At 44.9% G+C, this 19347-nt stretch overlaps 1 protein-coding gene across 6 annotated transcripts in view; it reads right to left on the bottom strand.

Annotated features, from left to right (window-relative positions):
- Positions 1 to 19347, bottom strand: part of PRKCE (protein kinase C epsilon) — a 546248-nt gene that overhangs the window by 79818 nt on the left and 447083 nt on the right. For all 6 annotated transcript variants that reach the window (XM_055539989.1, XM_055539990.1, XM_055539991.1 and 3 more), the window contains one exon: positions 10419 to 10573. In XM_055539989.1, coding sequence (XP_055395964.1) covers positions 10419 to 10573 — 155 coding nt within the window. The remainder of the gene's footprint in view (positions 1 to 10418; positions 10574 to 19347) is intronic.

Below are 19347 nucleotides of genomic sequence, written 5' to 3'. Positions count from 1 at the left end.
AAGCCTCACATGTCCACCACCCTGATGATGGGGTGTTATCACTGCCGGGATACTGGCAGCTCCCCATGCCTCACCGGGCCCCAAACAACTTACAGAGTGCTTTCTAGGTCTATCAGTTTATTTAAAGCTTTCAATTTATGCCAGAACAGCAGCCTGGCCATCTTATTTTGATATTTATTAGGAGCTCCATTTTTCTGAGCTCCACATTTTACAGGAAACTGTAGCCATTTGCCCAGGGCTACACGGTTGGTGTCACTGCTGGGACTGCACCCTGGGCTCTCTGTAGAGAGCCCATGGACGGAGGAGCCTGGTAGGCTGCAGTCCATGGGGTCGCTAAGAGTCGGACACGACTAAGCGACTTCACTTTCACTTTTCACTTTTTGGTTTGCTAGGGCTGCCAGAGCCAAGCACACACTCTGTTGGGAATAAGAGAAACATATTTCTTCCAGTTCTGGAGGCCCCAGCTTGAGGATCGGTTTCTTCTGAGATCTCTCTTCAGCCTATAAATGGATTTTCTCCTAGGGTCTTCATGGTCTCCCTCCATATATTTCTGTGTCCTAATCTTATTAAAACACTGGTCATACTGGATTAGGGGTCACCCTGATGACCTTATTTTACCTTTTACCTCTTTAAAGACCCTATCTCCAGGTACAGCCACATTCTGAGGTACTAGGAATTAGGACTTCAACACATGAATTTGGAGGGGACACAATTCAGTCCATAACATCCTCTGACTCCATAACCCTCCACTCTGCCCTTCATCCAACCAATATTTATAGAGCTTCCTAGGTGCCAAGGACTGTGCTCAGCACTTCCGAAAAATGTTTTCTGATGTAATTCTCCAAACAGTCCAGGGAAGTTCTCATTCCAATTCCCATGGTACAGTGAGGAAGATACACTTCAAACAGTTTAAGTGTTCTGCTCAGGAAAACACAACAAAGATGCAGCATACGTGGGATCCAGCCCCAGCTCCCTGGCTGCAGCTCAGCGCTGTCTCCAACACACAACTTTGCTTCCCATGCGAGGCAGCACTGGGGCAGGGTGGCCTGACAGCGGTGGCAGCAACGTGAGATCTGGCAGGATCTCCTTCTTTGGAAATGCCATGAATCCCATGAATAACAGCTGTATCTACCACATAGGGTTACTGTGTGATGACTAAATGAGTAAATGGGTGCAAAGTGCTCAGAATAGAGTCTGGCTGGTAACGAAGCCTAAAATGAGTGTCTTGCTATCGTTGTTGGAGAAGGCAATGGCACCCCACTCCTGTACTCTTGCCTGGAAAATCCCATGGACGGAGGAGACTGGTAGGCTGCAGTCCATGGGGTCGCTAAGAGTCGGACACGACTGAGCGACTTCACTTTCACTTTTCACTTTCATGCATTGGAGAAGGAAATGGCAACCCACTCCAGTGTTCTTGCCTGGAGAATTCCAGGGATGGGGAAGCCTGGTGGGCTGCTGTCTATGGGGTCGCACAGAGTCGGACACGACTGAAGCGACTTAGCAGCAGCAGCAGCAGCTATCGTTGTTGCTGCTGCTGCTGCTACTGCTGCGATAGTTATTATTTCTGTTCTTATTTTTCACTTCTAGATAAATAGGTAGCTTGAATGCTCACACATTATTTTTTCTCCTTCCCCAAATTACACACAAAGGCCTAAACACACAAAGATGGGGAAACAACAGAAGAAAGACCAGCAATGTAATTTTGGAAGCAGAAAAGCAAAGGGCTGAGTGGGAATGGCTCAGGAGACCTGAGAAAGAGCTGCATCCTGAGCCAGCAATGGGATAAGTAAAGGACAATTAAATTTATGCTGTAGAATCTCCCGTTTCCTGCTCTAACAAAGCTCAGGAATTTACAATAACTGTTACCTCTGGAGATGAGGGTGATGTAGATAAAGATCTGGTTAAAAAGCAACTATACACTCAGATTCTCTTCTTACTCTGCATACCCCCTTCTCTGCCTCAGAGACTTACTCTCTGGAGAAGAGAAACAGAAAGTCTCAAGGACCAGGGTGGAATCAGGGAGAGTGCAGGCACCAGGGTATAGAACTAAAAATAGGGCAATTGGATGGATATATGTATTTTGGGTCTAGTTTGGGGAATGATAGCCTGCCTTGATCCTTGGAAACCTTTCCTGCCATGGCCACAGGTAGGTGTTTCCTGAGAGGAAGGTCTCTGGTTAAAGGCTATGTTAATAACTGGAAGGTCTAATATTTAGAGTCTCATCTTCTTTCAGTATGTTTCCAGTGTAGCTAATGTTCATACAAAACAGAGGCTGGGGAGGGATTGGGGAGATTCCTTCTTCCTTCCTTCTCAGTCTTCTAAGACCTGGCCCTTAGAAAATCTTCAAGGATGGCCTACAGATTATCAGACTAAGTGAAGTAAGCCAGACAGAGAAAGACAAATATCATATGACATCACTTATATGTGAAATATAAATTATGATACTAATGAATTCATTTACGAAACAGAAGTAGACTCACAGACAGAAAACAAACTTATGGTTACCAAAGGGGAAAGGGGTTAAAGATAGGATAAATCAGGAGTTTGGGATTAGCAGATACAAACTACTATATTTAAAATATATAAACAACAAGGTCCTACTGTAAAGCACAGGGAAGTATATTTAATATCCTGTAATAAAGCATGATAGAAAAGAATATGGAAAAGACCAAATATATATATTTGGTCACTTTGAATTACTTTGCATATACCAGAATCCAATCAGCTAAAAGAAAGGAAAAAACCCTTTTATTTAGAAATACTAGAAGCATAAACTAAAAGACGGAGAAGGCGATGGCACCCCACTCCAGTACTCTTGCCTGGAAAATCCCATGGATGGAGGAGCCTGATAGGCTGCAGTCCATGGGGTCGCTAGGAGTCAGACACGATTGAGTGACTTCACTTTCACTTTTCACTTCCACGCATTGGAGAAGGAAATGGCAACCCACTCCAGTGTTCTTGCCTGGAGAATCCCAGGGACGGGGGAGCCTGGTGGGCTGCCGTCTATGGGGTCTCACAGAGTCAGACACGACTGAAGCGACTTAGCAGCAGCAGCAGCAGCAGCAAGCTAAAAGAATTGCAAGCGGGTATTTTTGTGGAAGGGGAAATTGTTGGAGAGGAAGGGCAGAAAACAGATTTTCATTTCTTTAAGTACCTGGTAGAACTACTTGAATCTTTATGTATATCTCTGATTAAAATAACATCTAAGCTTTATAACACCTCACTGTGTAAACTTGAGTAAGTTACTGCCTGGTTTCGGTTTCCAAGTTCTGTATCTATAAAATGGAGTTGGATGAGATAGCCTCTGAGGTCCCCCTTGATCTAATATTCACACCATGATTCCTGCCATGGGAACTGATATCATCTCATTACATACTCAACCCTTAGATCCTTAGGAGTTTTACACTAAAGCATTAAAGTATCATTTTCTACAATGGGTGGGAGAATGTTGACAGCTGAGAACAGTGCTCAGTGGGGACAAAGATCCCCATGAGATTTTCCCCACAATCTCCCCCATAGACCACCAGAAAGGCAAGACTACAGAGCGCATCACAACTCTGTCTGCATTTCCTGGGTGGGCCTGGCTTGGAGGGCATAGTCAGAGACCTCTGTCTCCAGCTCTTCCTAGGGAAATCCTTCCCAAGTTCCTCCTTCTGGGCTTCATCCCCCAGCCCTGGAGAGGACTAGACATTTCACACTCAGGCTTATCTAAGTCTGAATTAAATCTTTGTTCCCTGCTCTTAATTCTTCACTGACTTTTACAAACATCATCATCAACACGAAAACCTTTTCTAAGCACCTCTTGAGTAGAGTGACCTAGACAGGGCCAAAGCAGAAATGCCCTTTTCTCTCCTCCTGTCCGCTATGGCCTCTCAGTTCTGGCATCAGGCATAGATCAGCTCTTGGGGGGTGATGGTGATGACTCATTGAGGATTGACAATCTTGGAGAATTAAAGGAGCAGGAGAGCTTTATAACTTACAATTTCCACTCCTGCTGGTTAAAGACCAAATTTTAGTGCTCAATGTGACAAAAGTTAATCATCAGTGATACCTGACATAAATTCCTCATCATTTCCCCTTCTTTTCATATCCTTCACTTTTATTTGTACAGTTCAACTTGTCATGACCACACTCAACTACCTTAGAGAGGAGTCAAGGCAGGTATTATCTGAACCTCACATGGAAGCCACTCATAAAGAGATCCAATCACTTGCTCAAGATTTTTTTAAAGGATTCTCTAGCAACTCTTCATCTGTTTTGCCCTGGATGGTTATGAGGTTGGTGAAGAGAGAACTGATTTTACTTTTCTGTTTAAATTTTGATTTTTCCTATGACTATTACTTCTGTAATTTTAAAACATGGGAATTTAGCTTTATAAAAACAAAGGAAAGAATTCATTCTTCTAGTGTTAAGACACTTGGCCAGAGGGGCAGAAGCCATGTTCTTTACCACCCTCTGCGGTGGTAACTATGACTGTGGAAGAAGATGCCTTTCTGTCTGCCAAGCCCCTGGTTCTCTTCCCAGGGCCCCCACTGCCCTCTGTGTCTGAGGTGGATCCCATCCTCTCACTTCCTTGTCCCATGGACAGATGAGTACCCTGAGACTCAGCTGCTGTCCTGAGCAGCTCAGAGGAAAACAGATAAGCTCTGAGCATGGTGCACAGTAGGAGAAAGTTCCCTACATCAAATTTCAGAAGAAAGTCTGCCCCTCACAACTTTCCCTATCATGGTGTGTGTGAAGGCATAAAGGAGGAGAAGAAATGTTCAAAAGGCATAGTTAGGAAGTGTGGACCCACAGTGAGCTAACACCTGCTCCCACCTCAGCACACAGAGGGTTCCTAGGAATGCTGAGCAGAGAAAACAGAGACAGTGCCCTGTGCCACCCATGTGGGGAACCTGACTAGAGAGACCCAGAGGAAAGTAGCCTGCCTGTCAGCCTGGACTCACCTTCTAGTGTGAGCCCTTGGCCAGAGGAACAACTTCTTCCCTTAGTTCCGGAACCCTGGCCAATTAACCACTAATTAGTTTGTGTATAACTTCCAGCAGGAAGGCTGGAAAATTCTATTTCAACTTTGGCAATGAGGTTCTTCCTGCAAAATTTAGTCTTGCCAACCTCCCAGATAAACCCTTGCACCAAAATATGTTGCCATCTGGGCTTCACAGGCGAACAGGCAGACACATGTATCATACAGCCCTTGTACTGGCAGCTTCAAATAAAGAAGCATGCGAAAGAGAGATCACGTGGTCCTAATTCATCTATGAAATAAGAAACATGCAGGAATGGGGCAATTCAGGGTCAAGGAAGAAAAACTGAGTGTTCCAACAGATGCTTCCAACGCAGACTTTCAAAAGTGCACAGGTACGAGGTAGCAGATGGTGATTGCAGCCATGAAATTAAAAGACGTTTATTCCTTGGAAGGAAAGTTATGACCAACCTAGATAGCATATTAAAAAGCAGAGACATTACTTTGCCAACAAAGGTCCGTCTAGTCAAGGCTATGGTTTTTCCAGTGGTCATGTATGGATGTGAGAGTTGGACTATAAAGAAAGCTGAGCCCTGAAGAATTGATGTTTTTGAACTGTGGTGTTGGAGAAGACTCTTGAGAGTCCCTTGGACTGCAAGGAGATCCAACCAGTCCATTCAAGGAGATCAGTCCTGGGTGTTCATTGGAAGGACTGATGTTGAGGCTGAAACTCCAATACTTTGGCCACCTGATGCAAAGAACTGACTCATTTGAAAAGACCCTGATGCTGGGAAATACTGAACACAAAATAATCACCACCCCCAAGAATTAGAAAAAGAGCAGAGTGAAGTCTTAGGCACTGGAAGACATGTAAACAGAAAGGAGGGATAGGAATTAAGTAGAAGAAAAGAATGTGGTGAAACTGATCAGGAAAACCTAAAGCTGATTATTTGAGAGAACATGTAAAAAAGATAAGTTTCTGACAAGATCAATACTTTGGCCACCTGATGCAAAGAGCTGACTCATTTTAAAAGACCCTGATGCTGGGAAAGATTGAAGGTGGGAGGAGAAAGCGATAACAGAGGATGAGATGGTTGGATAGCATCACTGACTCAATGGACACGAGTTTGGGTAAACTCTGGGAGTTGGTGATGGACAGGGAGGCCTGGTGTGCTGCAGTCCATGGGGTTGCAAAGAGTTGGACACGACTGAGGGACTGAACTAAACTGAACTGATGAGATAGCAACCCAGCTGGACTGCAGGGTTCTGGAACATTAGAGATGAAAACAAGTATTTAGTGAACACTTACTACAAGCAGCATAATAACCTAGGCTGGCCAGATAAGCACGCCTGCATGGAGTTCTCAATCACAGAATAGGTATCTTAAGTAAAAATACAAGGCTGACAAAGGGAACTGGCTTGAAACAGAGAGATGCTGTCACCCAAGGGAGGCATGATCCCCATGACAGGCTGAATGGTCAGGGTAGGCTCCCAGAGCAGGGGCATCTTACACAGTCCTGAAGGCAGAACAGAACTTTTCTATACCTGTGGTCCCCAAGTCACCTGAGGAATTCTTTAAGAAAGTAAAGATTCCTGAATCCCATACCAGACCTAATGAATCAAAGACTCTAGGAATGTTACCCTGGAATTGCTATTCTTTAAGGAAAAAAAATACGATTATTACGGCAAATTTAAAACATTCACAAAAGCAGACATAATAGTGAACCCCTGTGTACCCAACACCCAGTCTCAGCAATCATCAATTCACGGCCATTCTTTCCCCATCTATATCCTGATCTAGTCCCCTCATTTAGTATGTTGGAATCTACCTATTTTTTTTTTAAACCAGGGACCCTTAGACAGTCAGACCATGGATGTGACCTAGGAGCCCTTCACTGAGCAAGATACAGATTGTGAACAAGGGAATTCTAGGGATGGTAGAGACAAAGACTTGGAAAAATGAAAGAGAAGGGCATTTGGGGGAGAATGGTCTCATCTGGAGGGCATAGAGGGTGGGCTACACAGTTGGGGGAATAGTGATGAGGATCAAAAGATCACTGGGGACCATCAGGGCCCTTTTAGCATGCATGGTGTCTTTGTGAGAAACAAAAAAGGGGTCTCCTCTAGGTAGAAAAAGCATCTCTTCCTCGGGCTGAAACCAGATGCACTAGCAGAGCAGACCTGGGTGCCAGCTCCCACTCACCACCTGGGCCCCTCCCTCCTGTGCCATGCCCAAGTCATGCAGCCGAGCATAGCAGCACCAGGGCCAGGGCTGATGGATTCTGATGGCCAGCAAAAGGGGCTGTGCTTTATCTAGTAAAGGTAGAAGGATGCTAGGAAGGGCACCACGTGACCATCAGCCTATACTTTGAAAGAACACTGGGCTGTGCTGGAGAGGGAGGTAGACAAGATAGGAGGGAGAAAAGCAAGAGGCAGTGAGGACTCAGGTCAGTAAACTCTTGCAAACTACCTGGGAAAGAAGGTAGAAAGCCTTGGAGATCATCTGGAGAGAGTAGTCTTGTGCAGGGATCTAGAGAGAACTGGGGGCTGGAGACAGTGATATGGGAGTCTCGGGCACACAGGTGTCATTTGGAGACAGGCAACGGCTGAAATTGCTCAGGGAGAGTATTTAGGGATGAAGGCCCTGGAAAAAAACAGTATTTAGAGGACGGGGGTTGGAGGGGAGAAGGATCAGGCCACGTTATATAGAGATTAAGGAGAAATGGCCAGGGAAATAGAAAGGAGAGAAAGAGGGGACAAGTCTAGAACAGAAGTGTTCACAGGTGAGGTGAGAGGCAAGTATTCATCTAGGCAAGCAGAAAGGAAAAGAAACTAGAAATGTAAGGAAAAGTCAAGTTTTGGAGTACCAGGAATGACTAGTAAAGACTATGGACAAGTGTCATGATGTACAGCAGGAGCCTGCTGATCAGTTACACTTCCTAAGTCTGTCACTTACCGAATACGGCCTTGGGCAAATTATTGGGTTGGCCAAAAAGCTTGTTCGGGTTTTTCTGTAAGAAGTTATGGAAAAACCAGAACAAACCTTTTGGCCCACCCACTATTTAAGGGGAATCTCTGAATCTCTGCTGGTAAACTGTGGGTGATTATACCCACTCTGATAAGGAGTGGATAGGGATGATGTCTCAGTGAATGACAATTCTTCTAGTCACTGGCTCCTAAGAGTGCACTGCCTTGTAATATGGGTGATATTTTCACATATCTAACGCCAGTATCTCTAACTAGTCGGCAAGCTGCTTTGGAGGCAGAGATTAGGAATTTAAACTGAGGCCAAGGGTCATTTCTTGTTCATCTACTATGTGCAAGATAATAAGAGGATGTAAAATAAGAAGGTCAAAGGGTTAATAAAGAAGCTGCCATGGTCCTAAGGGAGAGGGTGTGACATTCCCAAATTACAAATAAAGTGGTGGATGGAGAGACTTGCTCTAGCTGGTGGGACCAGGCTTCTAGCAGGCAGGCAGTATTGCATCAGGCTTCTGGGCTGGAAAGAGGAGGACAGAAGAACAAGAAAGTAGGGAATTGTCAGATGAGCTTGAGGCAAGCTAAGAACCTTGGGTTCCCAGGTGGTGCTAGTGGTAAAGAACCTGCTTGCCAATGCAGGATATGTAAGAGATTCAGGTTCGATTCCTGGGTCAGGAAGATCCCCTGGAGCAGGGCATGGCAACCCACTCAAGTATTCTTGCCTGGAGAATCCCATGGAAAGAGGAGCCTGACAGGCTGTAGCCCATAGCATCGCACAGAGTCAGCCACGATTGAATGACTTAGCACACACACATGCAAGAACCTTGGTAAGTTCAAGAGATCATGGGAAGTGAGGTGTATTGGGCTGTAGTAGATATAACCTAAGGCGACTCCCAATGTTTCGCACTCTGGTATAATCCCATAACCCCTTCCCCTTGTGTATGGTGGAGAAACTGTGACTTACCTCCAACCAAAACAATGTGAAAAGGTATGTGATATCACTCACAATTATAAGACATCATAGGGCAAGGGCCAAGGGATTTGCAGGCATAATTAAGCTCCCTAAATGATTTGACTTTGAGTTAAAAGGGAGATTAGCCTGGGTGGGCCCAATCTAATCAAGTGATCCTTTTCAAAGAGGGTCCAGGACTCCCTGAAGTTAGAGACTCAAAGCAGGAAAGGCTTTCACTCCTGCTGACCATGAAGAAGCCATGTGTATTCTCCATTTGCAAGGAAATGAATTCTGCCCATAACCAAGTGAGCCTGGAAGAGGAGCTCAAACTTCAACAAGAAAGCAGCCTGGCTGACATCTTGATCACAGCAGAGAGACCCGGGTACGCTGTGCCTAGACTTCTGCCCTGTGGGAACTGTGAAATAATCAATGCTTTAAGCACCGCATTTGTAGTAATTTGTTATGCAGTAATAGGAAACAAATGTGTGGACGTGTGACGTGGAGGACCACAACAGCAGGCTAGAAAGTATGGGCTTTGTTATGCAGGCCATAGGGAGCCACTGACTATTTTGAGCAGAGGGAATTAAAGAAGCTGAGGGTTGGTTTCAGAACCCTTTGGAGAACATTTTTTTTTTAGTCAGGGCATTGCTCCCAGGAGCAGGGCCAGTGAAGTTCTGGTGAGGGATTAGTTTTGGGTTGAATCAAGCCAGCTATTCTTCAACCCAATTGAAGGAAAAAGGAGGAAGCAAATTCTAAGTAAAGAAATTGACAATCATTGACAAAAGCCTGAAGGAACTTTAGTGTCCTTGTTGCTAATTATAAATATTTACTCCTCCCAGAATTCCTGACCTCACAGAAGAGCCTGCGTAAGTAGTACTGCTCTCTTACTGGAAAATTTGTGTGTGTGTGTGTGTGTGTGTGTGTTCCATGTTTTCTTGGAAGGGGGACAAGGCAGTAACAAGGGACTGGATGATCTGCAGAGAGTCACTTCCTGTTAGATACTGTCTAGGTCCCCTCCCCTCTTCCCTCCTAGATCATAAACCCTGAGACCCCCCAAGGAACTCCTCCTTCTCTGATTCTATCTGCTGGAGACAACTAAGCCAAACAAACTCAGGAAGTGGCAAGAGGTTGGGAAGGGGAGGAAGTTCATGGCACAGAAGGAAGAAGTACAGAGAATGCCCTGATGTTCAAGGAAGAGGGTTGGGGTGGCAGGGGGGGGCGGGGAGGGGAGAGAAATGAAGGTCACCCCAAGGTTACTTGGCACTGGGCCTTTAAAATGTCCTGCTTAAGCTTCAATCAAAACTGGCACAAACAGTGGATCAGATCTCCCGGGGCTATTCAAATATTAACATTTACAGTGATAAACAGCCCCCCAAAAAGCCCTCTGTAAGCAAATTGAAACAAACAACTAATTTAAAGCGAGTTGCTAAGAGACCAGTTGGGTGGAAGCCAAAGTCAGTTCAAGCATCCGGAGAACTCTCTATTTTTTCGCTTTTGGGGAAGAGAGGAGGTGAGGAGAGGTACCTGTAGATGACTCCATGTTGGTGGAGGAACATGAGAGCTGATGTAACCTCTGCAGCATAGAACCGGGAACGAGGCTCATCGAATTTTCGGGAGCGCTGAATCTGGAACATGAGGTCCCCACCATTCACATACTCCATGACAAAAAAGAGGCGGTCCTGAAGGGAGAGGAGAAAATGCCATTTAGTGAGTCCACTGTAGCTGCCCACACAGGCCAGCGAATGTACAGTGAGTTCGAAGTAACAGAACCAGGACTCAAGCGAGGGGCAGGGTGCACAGGTGGGGGACTTCTAGTAGCACATGTTCTAGAGAGAAGACAAGGAATCAGGGTATGAAGTGCTATTCTAAGATCTTTGTCTTACTTTCACAGGAACCAGCATGGTCTAGTGGGAGGAGTCTAAGATCGACAGAAAGAAGACCTGGATCTCTGCCTAATTTCTGTTACAACCTTGAAGTGTGACCTTGGACAAGTCTCTGTCCCTTTGGAGGCTCCAGTTACTTTTGTCTGTGTGGTAGGTTACATCATGGCTGCCCCAAAGATATCCCAGTCCTAATCCCTTAATGTGTAAATGTTACCTGAGATGGCAAAAAAGAACTCAACAGTTGTGATGAAGTTAAGGATCTTGAGTTGGGGAGATTATTTTGGATCACCAGGATGGGCCTTAAACGCAGTCACAAATGTCCTAATAAAATGAAGGTAGAGGGAGATTTGAGAAGGGAGGAGAAAGCAGTGTGACCAAGGAAGCAGAGATTAGAATGAAGTTGCCACAAGCCAGGGAAGGTGGTGCTGTCAGAAGTTGGAGCCGCCAGAAGCTGGAAGAGGCAGGGAAGGGTCTGTCCTAGAGCTTCTGGAGGGAGCATGCCTCCATCCGCACTTGGACTCTGGTTCATTGACACTGGTCTCAGACGTCTGACCTCCAGAAATGTGAGAGGAGAGATTTCTGTTATTTTAAACCACCAAGTTTGTGGTGATTTGCTAAGGCAGTACTGGAACCTAATACAAAACAACACAGACTGATGAGATGGTGAGAGCCCCTCCCGTGGAGGGGCCACATCTCACTTTGGAGGATGCTCCCTCTGGGATCTCCACCTTGATGTGCTTCCTATGGATTTTGCCCTCAAGAATGGCCAAACCATAATCACATCTCATCGGGGGTGGTGCCTTCTTATCTGTACATGATGATGATGTGGGAAGAAGATGGACTGAAATTTACTTTTTGTATAGTTTCCTGACTACTATTTCCTGAGCCTGTAGAGTGTGGGGTGCTATGCTGGGCAGGAGGCAAAAAGTTGTAAGCCATCACTGTCCTGAATATTGCGGGGTGGGGTTATAAGCCTTAACCATAAGGCTTATGATCCAGGGGCAGAGACGGGAAATGTGTAGAATGATGAAACTAAATAGGACCAGAGTGCCTTAAAGATATTTGGTGCTAAAAGGATTAGGACAAAGGGGGTCTCTTTGAACTGGGGGTCCATGGAGGATTCTAGAAGGAGATAGGCCCTCCCTGAGAGGAGGAGGAGATGGGGGAGGCACCAACAAATACCAGGACATGGGAACAAAGTGACAGTGCTTAGGGACCGGTAAACTGCCCAGGTCAGCCAGGGAGGAAGGTCCACGGAGCAAAGAGGAAGCAGTGAGGTTGGAGAGGCCAGAGGGTCAGAGTACATTCTTGACATATAGACACAGTCTCAGCAAAGCTGCTAGGCGGACGTCAGCATATTATCTTTCATTAAAATTAGTAGAATCATTTCAATTAAGACTGAGAAAAAATCACAATTAGCAAAGGCTAATAGAGTTCTGCCAAGAAAACTCACTGGTGATAGCAAACATCCTCTTCCAAAAACACAGGAGAAGACTCTACACATGGACGTCACGAGCTGGTAAACACCGAAATCAGATTGATTCTATTCTTTGCAGCCAAAGATGGAGAAGGTCTATACAGTCAGCAAAAACAAGACCCGGAGCTGACTGTGGCTCAGATCATGAACTCCTTATTGCCAAATTCAAACTTAAATTGAAGAAAGTAGGGAAAACCACTAGACCATCCAGGTATGACCTAAATCAAATCCCTTATGATTATACAGTGGAAGTGAAAAATAGATTCAAGGGATTAGATCTGATAGACAGAGTGCCTGAAGAACTATGGACAGAGGTTCATGACATTGTACAGGAGGCAGTGATCAAGACCATGCCCAAGAAAAAGAAATGCAAAAAGGCAAAATTGTCTGAGGTGGCCTTACAAATAGCTGTGAAAAGAAGAGAAGCGAAGACAAAGGAGGAAAAGGAAGATACACCCATTTGAATGCAGAGTTCCAAAGAATAGCAAGGCGAGATTAAAAAAACCTTCCTTGGTGATCAATGCAAAGAAATGCAGGAAAACAACAAAATGGGAAAAACTAGAGATTCTCTTCAAGAAAATTAGAGATACCAAGGGAACTTTTCATGCAAAGATGGGCACAGTAAAGGACAGAAATGGTATGGACCTAACAGAAGCAGAAAATATTAAGAAGAAGTGGCAAGAATACACAGAAGATCTATACAAAAAAGATCTTTACGACCCAGATAATCACAATGGTGTGATCACTCACCTAGAGCCAGACATCCTGGAATGCATAGTCAAGTGGGCCTTAGGAAGCACTGCTACAAACAAAGCTAGTAGAGATGAAGGAATTCCAGTTGAGCTATTTCAAATCCTAAAAGATGATGCTGTGAAAGTGCTGCCCTCAATATGCCAGCAAATTCGGAAGACTCAGCAGTAGCCACAGGACTGGAAAAGGTCAGTTTTCATTCCAATCCCAAAGAAAGGCAATGCCAAAGAATGCTCAAACTACTGCACAATTGCACTCATCTCACACATTAGCAAAGTGATGCTCAAAATTCTCCAAGCCAGGCTTCAACAGTATGTGAACCGTGAACTTCCAGATGTTCAAGCTGGTTTTATAAAAAGCAGAGGAACCAGAGATCAAATTGCCAGCATCCATTGGATCATTAAAAAAGCAAGAGAATTCCAGAAAAACATCTACTTCTGCTTTATTGACTACACCAAAGCCTTTGATGGTGTGGATCACAACAGACTGTGGAAAATTCTTCATGAGATAGGAATACCAGACCTGACCTGCCTCCTGAGAAATCTGTATGCAGGTCAAGAAGCAACAGTTAGAACTGGACATGGAACAGACTGGTTCCAAATAGGAAAAGGAGTACGTCAAGGCTGTATATTGTCACCTTGCTTATTTAACTTATATGCAGACTACATCATGAGAAATGCTGGACTGGATGAAGCACAAGCTGGAATCAAGATTGCTGGGAGAAATATCAATAACCTCAGATATGCAGATGACACCACTCTTATGGGAGAAATCGAAGAGGAACTAAAGAGTCTCTTGATGAAAGTGAAAGAGGAGAGTGAAAAAGTTGGCTTAAAACTCAACATTCAGAAAACTAAGATCATGGCATCCAGTCGAGTCACTTCATGGCAAATAGATGGGGAAGCAGTGGAAACAGTGACAGACTTTTTGAGGGCTCCAAAATCACTGCAGATGGTGACTGCAGCCATGAAATTAAAAGATGCTTACTCCTTGGAAGAAAAGCTATGACCAACCTAGACCCCTTATTAAAAAGCAGACATTACTTTGCAACAAAGGTCCATCTAGTCAAGGCTATGGTTTTTCCAGTAGTCATGTATGGATGTGAGAGTTGGACTATAAAGAAAGCTGAGCATCGAAGAATTGATGCTTTTGAACTGTGGTGTTGGAGAAGACTCTTGAGAGTCCCTTGGACTGCAAGGAGATCCAACCAGTCCATCCTAAAGGACATCAGTCCTAAATATTCATTGGAAGGACAAATGCTGAAGTTGAAACTCCAATACTTTGGCCAGCTGATGCGAAGAACTGACTCATTTGAAAAGACCCTGATGCTGGGAAAGATTGAAGGTGGGAGGAGAAGGGGAAGACAGAGGATGAGATGGTTGGATGGCATCACTGACTCAATGGACATGAGTTTGAGTAAACTCCGGGAGTGGGTGATGGACAGGGAATCCTGGCGTGCTGCAGTCCATGGGGTCGCAAAGAGTCAGACACGACTGAGTGACTGAACTGAACTGAAAAATGACAATAATATTTTATTCATGGAGCAGCCTTGACCACATATCTACTTTATAACTGGCGTCTCTTTTAAACTAACTCACCCTTAAGAATTATTATAAATTCAGACTACCTTCTCTCCCCACCACAACCTCCAGAATTATTCAAGCTTTACTGCTATTCACAAAGAGCCTAAGATCTAGCTTCTCTTCCATTTGTCCTGACCTTCCCCTTCAAAGCCTGGCTTATTTTCTCCCCCAGGTCCAACCGGGTACTCAGAAGTGTTCAGATCATCTATTCAATCATCTATTCAATGATCATTCGATGATCAGTGTTCATTCGATCATCTATTCCCCATTCAAATCCTTATTTCAATGATCAGGCCAGTGCCAACCCAATGAAACCAGAATTTCTGAGGGTGGACTCCAGCTATCGTAGTTCTCAAAGCTCCTCATGTGATTACAGTGGGCAGCCAGGGTTAAGAAACACTCAATGTTCATCGCAGCACTGTTTATAATAGCCAGGACATGGAAGCAACCTAGATGTCCATCAGCAGATGAATGGATAAGAAAGCTGTGGTACATATACACAATGGAGTATTATTCAGCCATTAAAAAGAATACATTTGAATCAGTTCTAATGAGGTGGATGAAACTGGAGCCTATTATACAGAGTGAAGTAAGCCAGAAAGAAAAACACCAATACAGTATACTAACGCATATATATGGAATTTAGAAAGATGGTAACAATAACCCTGTGTACGAGACAGCAAAAGAGACACTGATGTATAGAACAGTCTTATGGACTCTGTGGGAGAGGGAGAGGGTGGGAAGATTTGGGAGAATGGCATTGAAACATGTAAATATCATGTATGAAATGAGTTGCCAGTCCAGGTTCGATGCACGATACTGGATGCTTGGGGCTGGTGCACTGGGACGACCCAGAGGGATGGAATGGGGAGGGAGGAGGGAGGAGGGTTCAGGATGGGGAACACATGTATACCTGTGGCGGATTCATTTTGATATTTGGCAAATCTAATACAGTTATGTAAAGTTTAAAAATAAAATAAAATTAAAAAAAAAAAAAAGAAACACTCTCCCATCTGGTTGCTGCCAAGGTAAGATATATGGATCATATGTTATTAGGGTTTTCCTCTTTTTCAAGGGTCTCCCAAGAACAAGGTTCTCAAACTTGTGCATCAGAATCTCACAGAGGTTTATTAGAACATTGGATTCCTCCTCTGCTCCTTCTGCCCTACAGAGTTTCTGATTCAGAAGGTCTCGACTGGAGCCTGAGAATCTGCATCTCTTAGTTCCCAGGTGATGCTAGGCTGCTGGCCTGGAGCTCTCACTTTGAGAACCAATGCTCTAGAGCATGGAGAAGGCAATGGCACCCCACTCCAGTACTCTTGCCTGGAAAATCCCATGGACGGAGGAGCCTGGTAGGCTGCAGTCCATGGGGTCACTAAGGGTAAGACACGAATGAGTGACTTCACTTTCACTTTGCACTTTCATGCACTGGAGAAGGAAATGGCAACCCACTCCAGTGTTCTTGCCTGGAGAATCCCAGGGACGGGGAAGCCTGGTGGGCTGCTGTCTATGGAGAAGCACAGAGTCGGACACGACTGAAGTGACTTGGCAGGCAGCAGCAGCCCTAGAGCATTTGGAGCAAGGCTTTCCCATGGCAAATATAGCCTTGTCATGCATTCAACACTACCCTAATCTAGCTGAACCATCATCAGAAACAGCTGCTGCAATACCAGTTCCTGGTCACCAACTTGGACTTGGGCTTTAGCAACCATGGAACATTTTCTTGCCTTTGTTTGAAAGAATCCAAATTTCTAAATCTCCCCTCCCCACCCTGCCTCCCTGGCTGCTTTTTATTCCCCACAAGGCATCTAAGGCAGGGGCCATGGAGTGAGAAAGCAGAGCCTCTACCCTGATTTCTTCACTCACTGGCTGTGTGACCTCAGGCAATGACTTTAGCTCCCTGTGCTCAGTGCTCTCTCCTGTGAAAATGAGGACAATAACAGGACCTGCCTTACAAAATTCTTATGAGGATCAAATTATATGTTAAAGTGCCTGGCTCATAACTGGGGCTCCATAAAGACTATCGATGATTATTTCTAGTGGTATGACAGTTTATTGTTGTCATTATTGAGTCTTCATCTTCCCTATCCTTTCAGCATTATTTTTCCCTGATGACCTCCTCTCCCAACAAATGCTTGCTTTCCTTGGCTTTCAGCTGCTATTCTCCTTGTGGTTCTGGCAGGTTTGTTGTGCCTGCTTTTGTAGGCTTCTCCTTTCCCCAGCCAGTAGGTGTCGGAATCCCACAAGGCGGGGTTGGACGCCGTCTGCTGTCCTCCCCTTTCTGTACTCGCTGAGTGATCTCGTCCACACCCACGGTGTCTAATGCACCTTGACACTGATGACTCACAAACATCTCCCTCCCTCCTAGGCCTCTGCTCCAATCCGGGAACCCATTTACCCAGGTATGTTTCTGTCATCTCTCTCTGATGCCTCAAAGGCACTCAATCCCAACATGTTCAAAACTGCTTCATAATCTTCCCCTGGCAAACTGGTCCTCATCCAGGGTGCCTGTCTCAGGGCAGGGCTTCACCATCCAGCCAAGTGTATAAGTCAGAAACCTGAAAAGCCATTCTTAATGCCCGCCTCCTCTTTATCCCTCTTATCCATCACCAAGTCCTTACTGCTTTTACCTTTTGTACCTTTGCACTTATTACCTTTGTACCTGTTACATTTGCCTGCTTCCTTCTGTTGCTGCCACCACTGTGGCTGCCATTCTGGCCCAAGCAGTTGTCATCTCTGGTTGAAATTCTTGCAGGTGCCTTCTCACTGGTGCTCCCTACACTGATTCCAGTCCCCACACCAAACACTGACCATACTGTGGGCAGAGTTACCCAGCTGAAATCTTATTACAGTGTATGCGCCTTCCTTTCCTCATTCTACTGATTCTTTCAAGGGTTTCATATTACTCTTGGAATAAAGAGAACACTCCCTAATATGCCTCATGGCTAGTGTGATCTGGCCCTGTCTAATTCTCAGTCATTTCACTCCCAGCTGTTCCCTTCGCCTCAATAGGAAACTCCCTCCTGCCACAGGGCCTTTGCTCATGCTGCTCCCTCTGCTTGGCCTGTGTCTCCCTGACCTTTCACCTAATTAACTCCTCCTCATCCTTCAGATTCCAGTGCAGCCATCTTTTCTTCTAGGAAGCTGTCCCTGACTTTTCTGACCAGGTCAAAACCTCCTCTTACATGCTACACTCTCCAGTGGGGGGTTGATTTGTGTCCCTGATTTATGTCTTTCTCTCTCAGTAGTCTGTATACTTCATGAGGGTAAACACTGTTGGTAACTCTGCCCTGTTGGTTTTTAAGGGAATTAGCCTAACCCCAAAGAAAAGTGCCTCAAATTCCCTTTAAAACAAGCATCATGCGGATAGAATAACTAAACAGCTCAGGGGGCTATAAGAGAAACACAATCAAAAGATGCTCTGATATTTGTATCTGCAGTCTCTTACTGCTTAGAGAATTAAAGGCTTCAAGATGAGTCAGTCCACTGCAGTGAGCCTCCTGCCTATAGAAAGTGCCCATGAGCGCCAATCTGACCATTTCACCCCCAAGGGGTCTGTCTCAGCACCCAGTGTTTGGGACAGCTTTGAACAGTTCTTTCGTTCCATGGCTAGATGATTTCACCTCCCCATGAGATGGCCAGTTCCTTGAGGAACATAACCTTAGACTTCCCAGCAATGCCATGGCCACTACTAGCTCAATAAAAATCTGCTCATCCAACATTCACTCCATGTTAGCACCTTAAGGGAGGGGTTCTCATTAGCTTCTCACTATATCCCCAGCAACTAGAATGGAGCCTGAAATACAGTGGGTTCCTAGTGTGTCTTTGGTGAATGCATGAAGTCTTGAGTGCCCACCATGGAGAAGACTGTTTGCTAGAAATTCAATTGTAAACAGAGTTGATTTCCCCATGTTATTTCTATTGTTAACCTCATTTCAAGTTATTCTAACTTTAGGCCGTTTGAACTTCAGTTTTAACTTACTTTTCTATTCAATACAGCTCAATGTGCATGGCCCCAAAGCACGGTCAACCCTTTTGACACAGGAGGGTCTGCTTTTAAAGCAAGAGAAGTTTTTCACTCCTCCTCCCCCCATTCAGTGAGTCTGGATTATTTCTGGTCTCCACACCTAAACCATTTGAGAAGCATGTTTTGATGCAGAGTGAGAACCTGAAGTCATTCTGGGAACTGCTTAATTACATAAACTGAAATCAAAAGAAAGCTGGCAAACCCAGCAGCCACTCATTTATTAATCCCCTCTTGGCATGGGTAGAAAACACAACAAAACAAAAAACCCAACTTCCTGGTAAAGTAAGCAAATACGTTTTCTGAGGTAATCAAAGATGTTAAAAGCCTTATTCTATCTCCTCCTCCTCTAGTCACACCTGAATGTCTAAAAAGTTATGGTCTTGTGATAGTAGGTAAACTAATAAAATTAGGAAAGAGATTATATGTCATGGCCATTTAGGGTAATAACGACCTGCAAGCTGGAAGGGCCACACCATGCGCTTGAAATTCCCTTTGGGCTCCATTTTCCCAGAGTGCTAACCTTTCCTAACTTAGAAAGGAAAATCTGGCCCGCCCTGTTCATCTTTCAAGGTGTGATGGATAGCCAGAGGCTTCCTCTCAGCAGCACTGCGTGTCCTGCCAACTGGATTTGTTTGGACACACATTCACCATAGTTTGTTAGCTGTTTACATGTGCAAAGATTCTATCGCTTTTAAATCAATTTCACATGACTGCCCAACAAAAGACTGGACTT

The sequence above is a fragment of the Bubalus kerabau genome, chromosome 11, assembly GCF_029407905.1.
Source record: "Bubalus kerabau isolate K-KA32 ecotype Philippines breed swamp buffalo chromosome 11, PCC_UOA_SB_1v2, whole genome shotgun sequence".
Lineage (NCBI taxonomy): Eukaryota > Metazoa > Chordata > Mammalia > Artiodactyla > Bovidae > Bubalus > Bubalus kerabau.
Note: the sequence above shows the minus strand (reverse complement) of the source record. Positions and strands in the feature narration are given on the sequence as shown.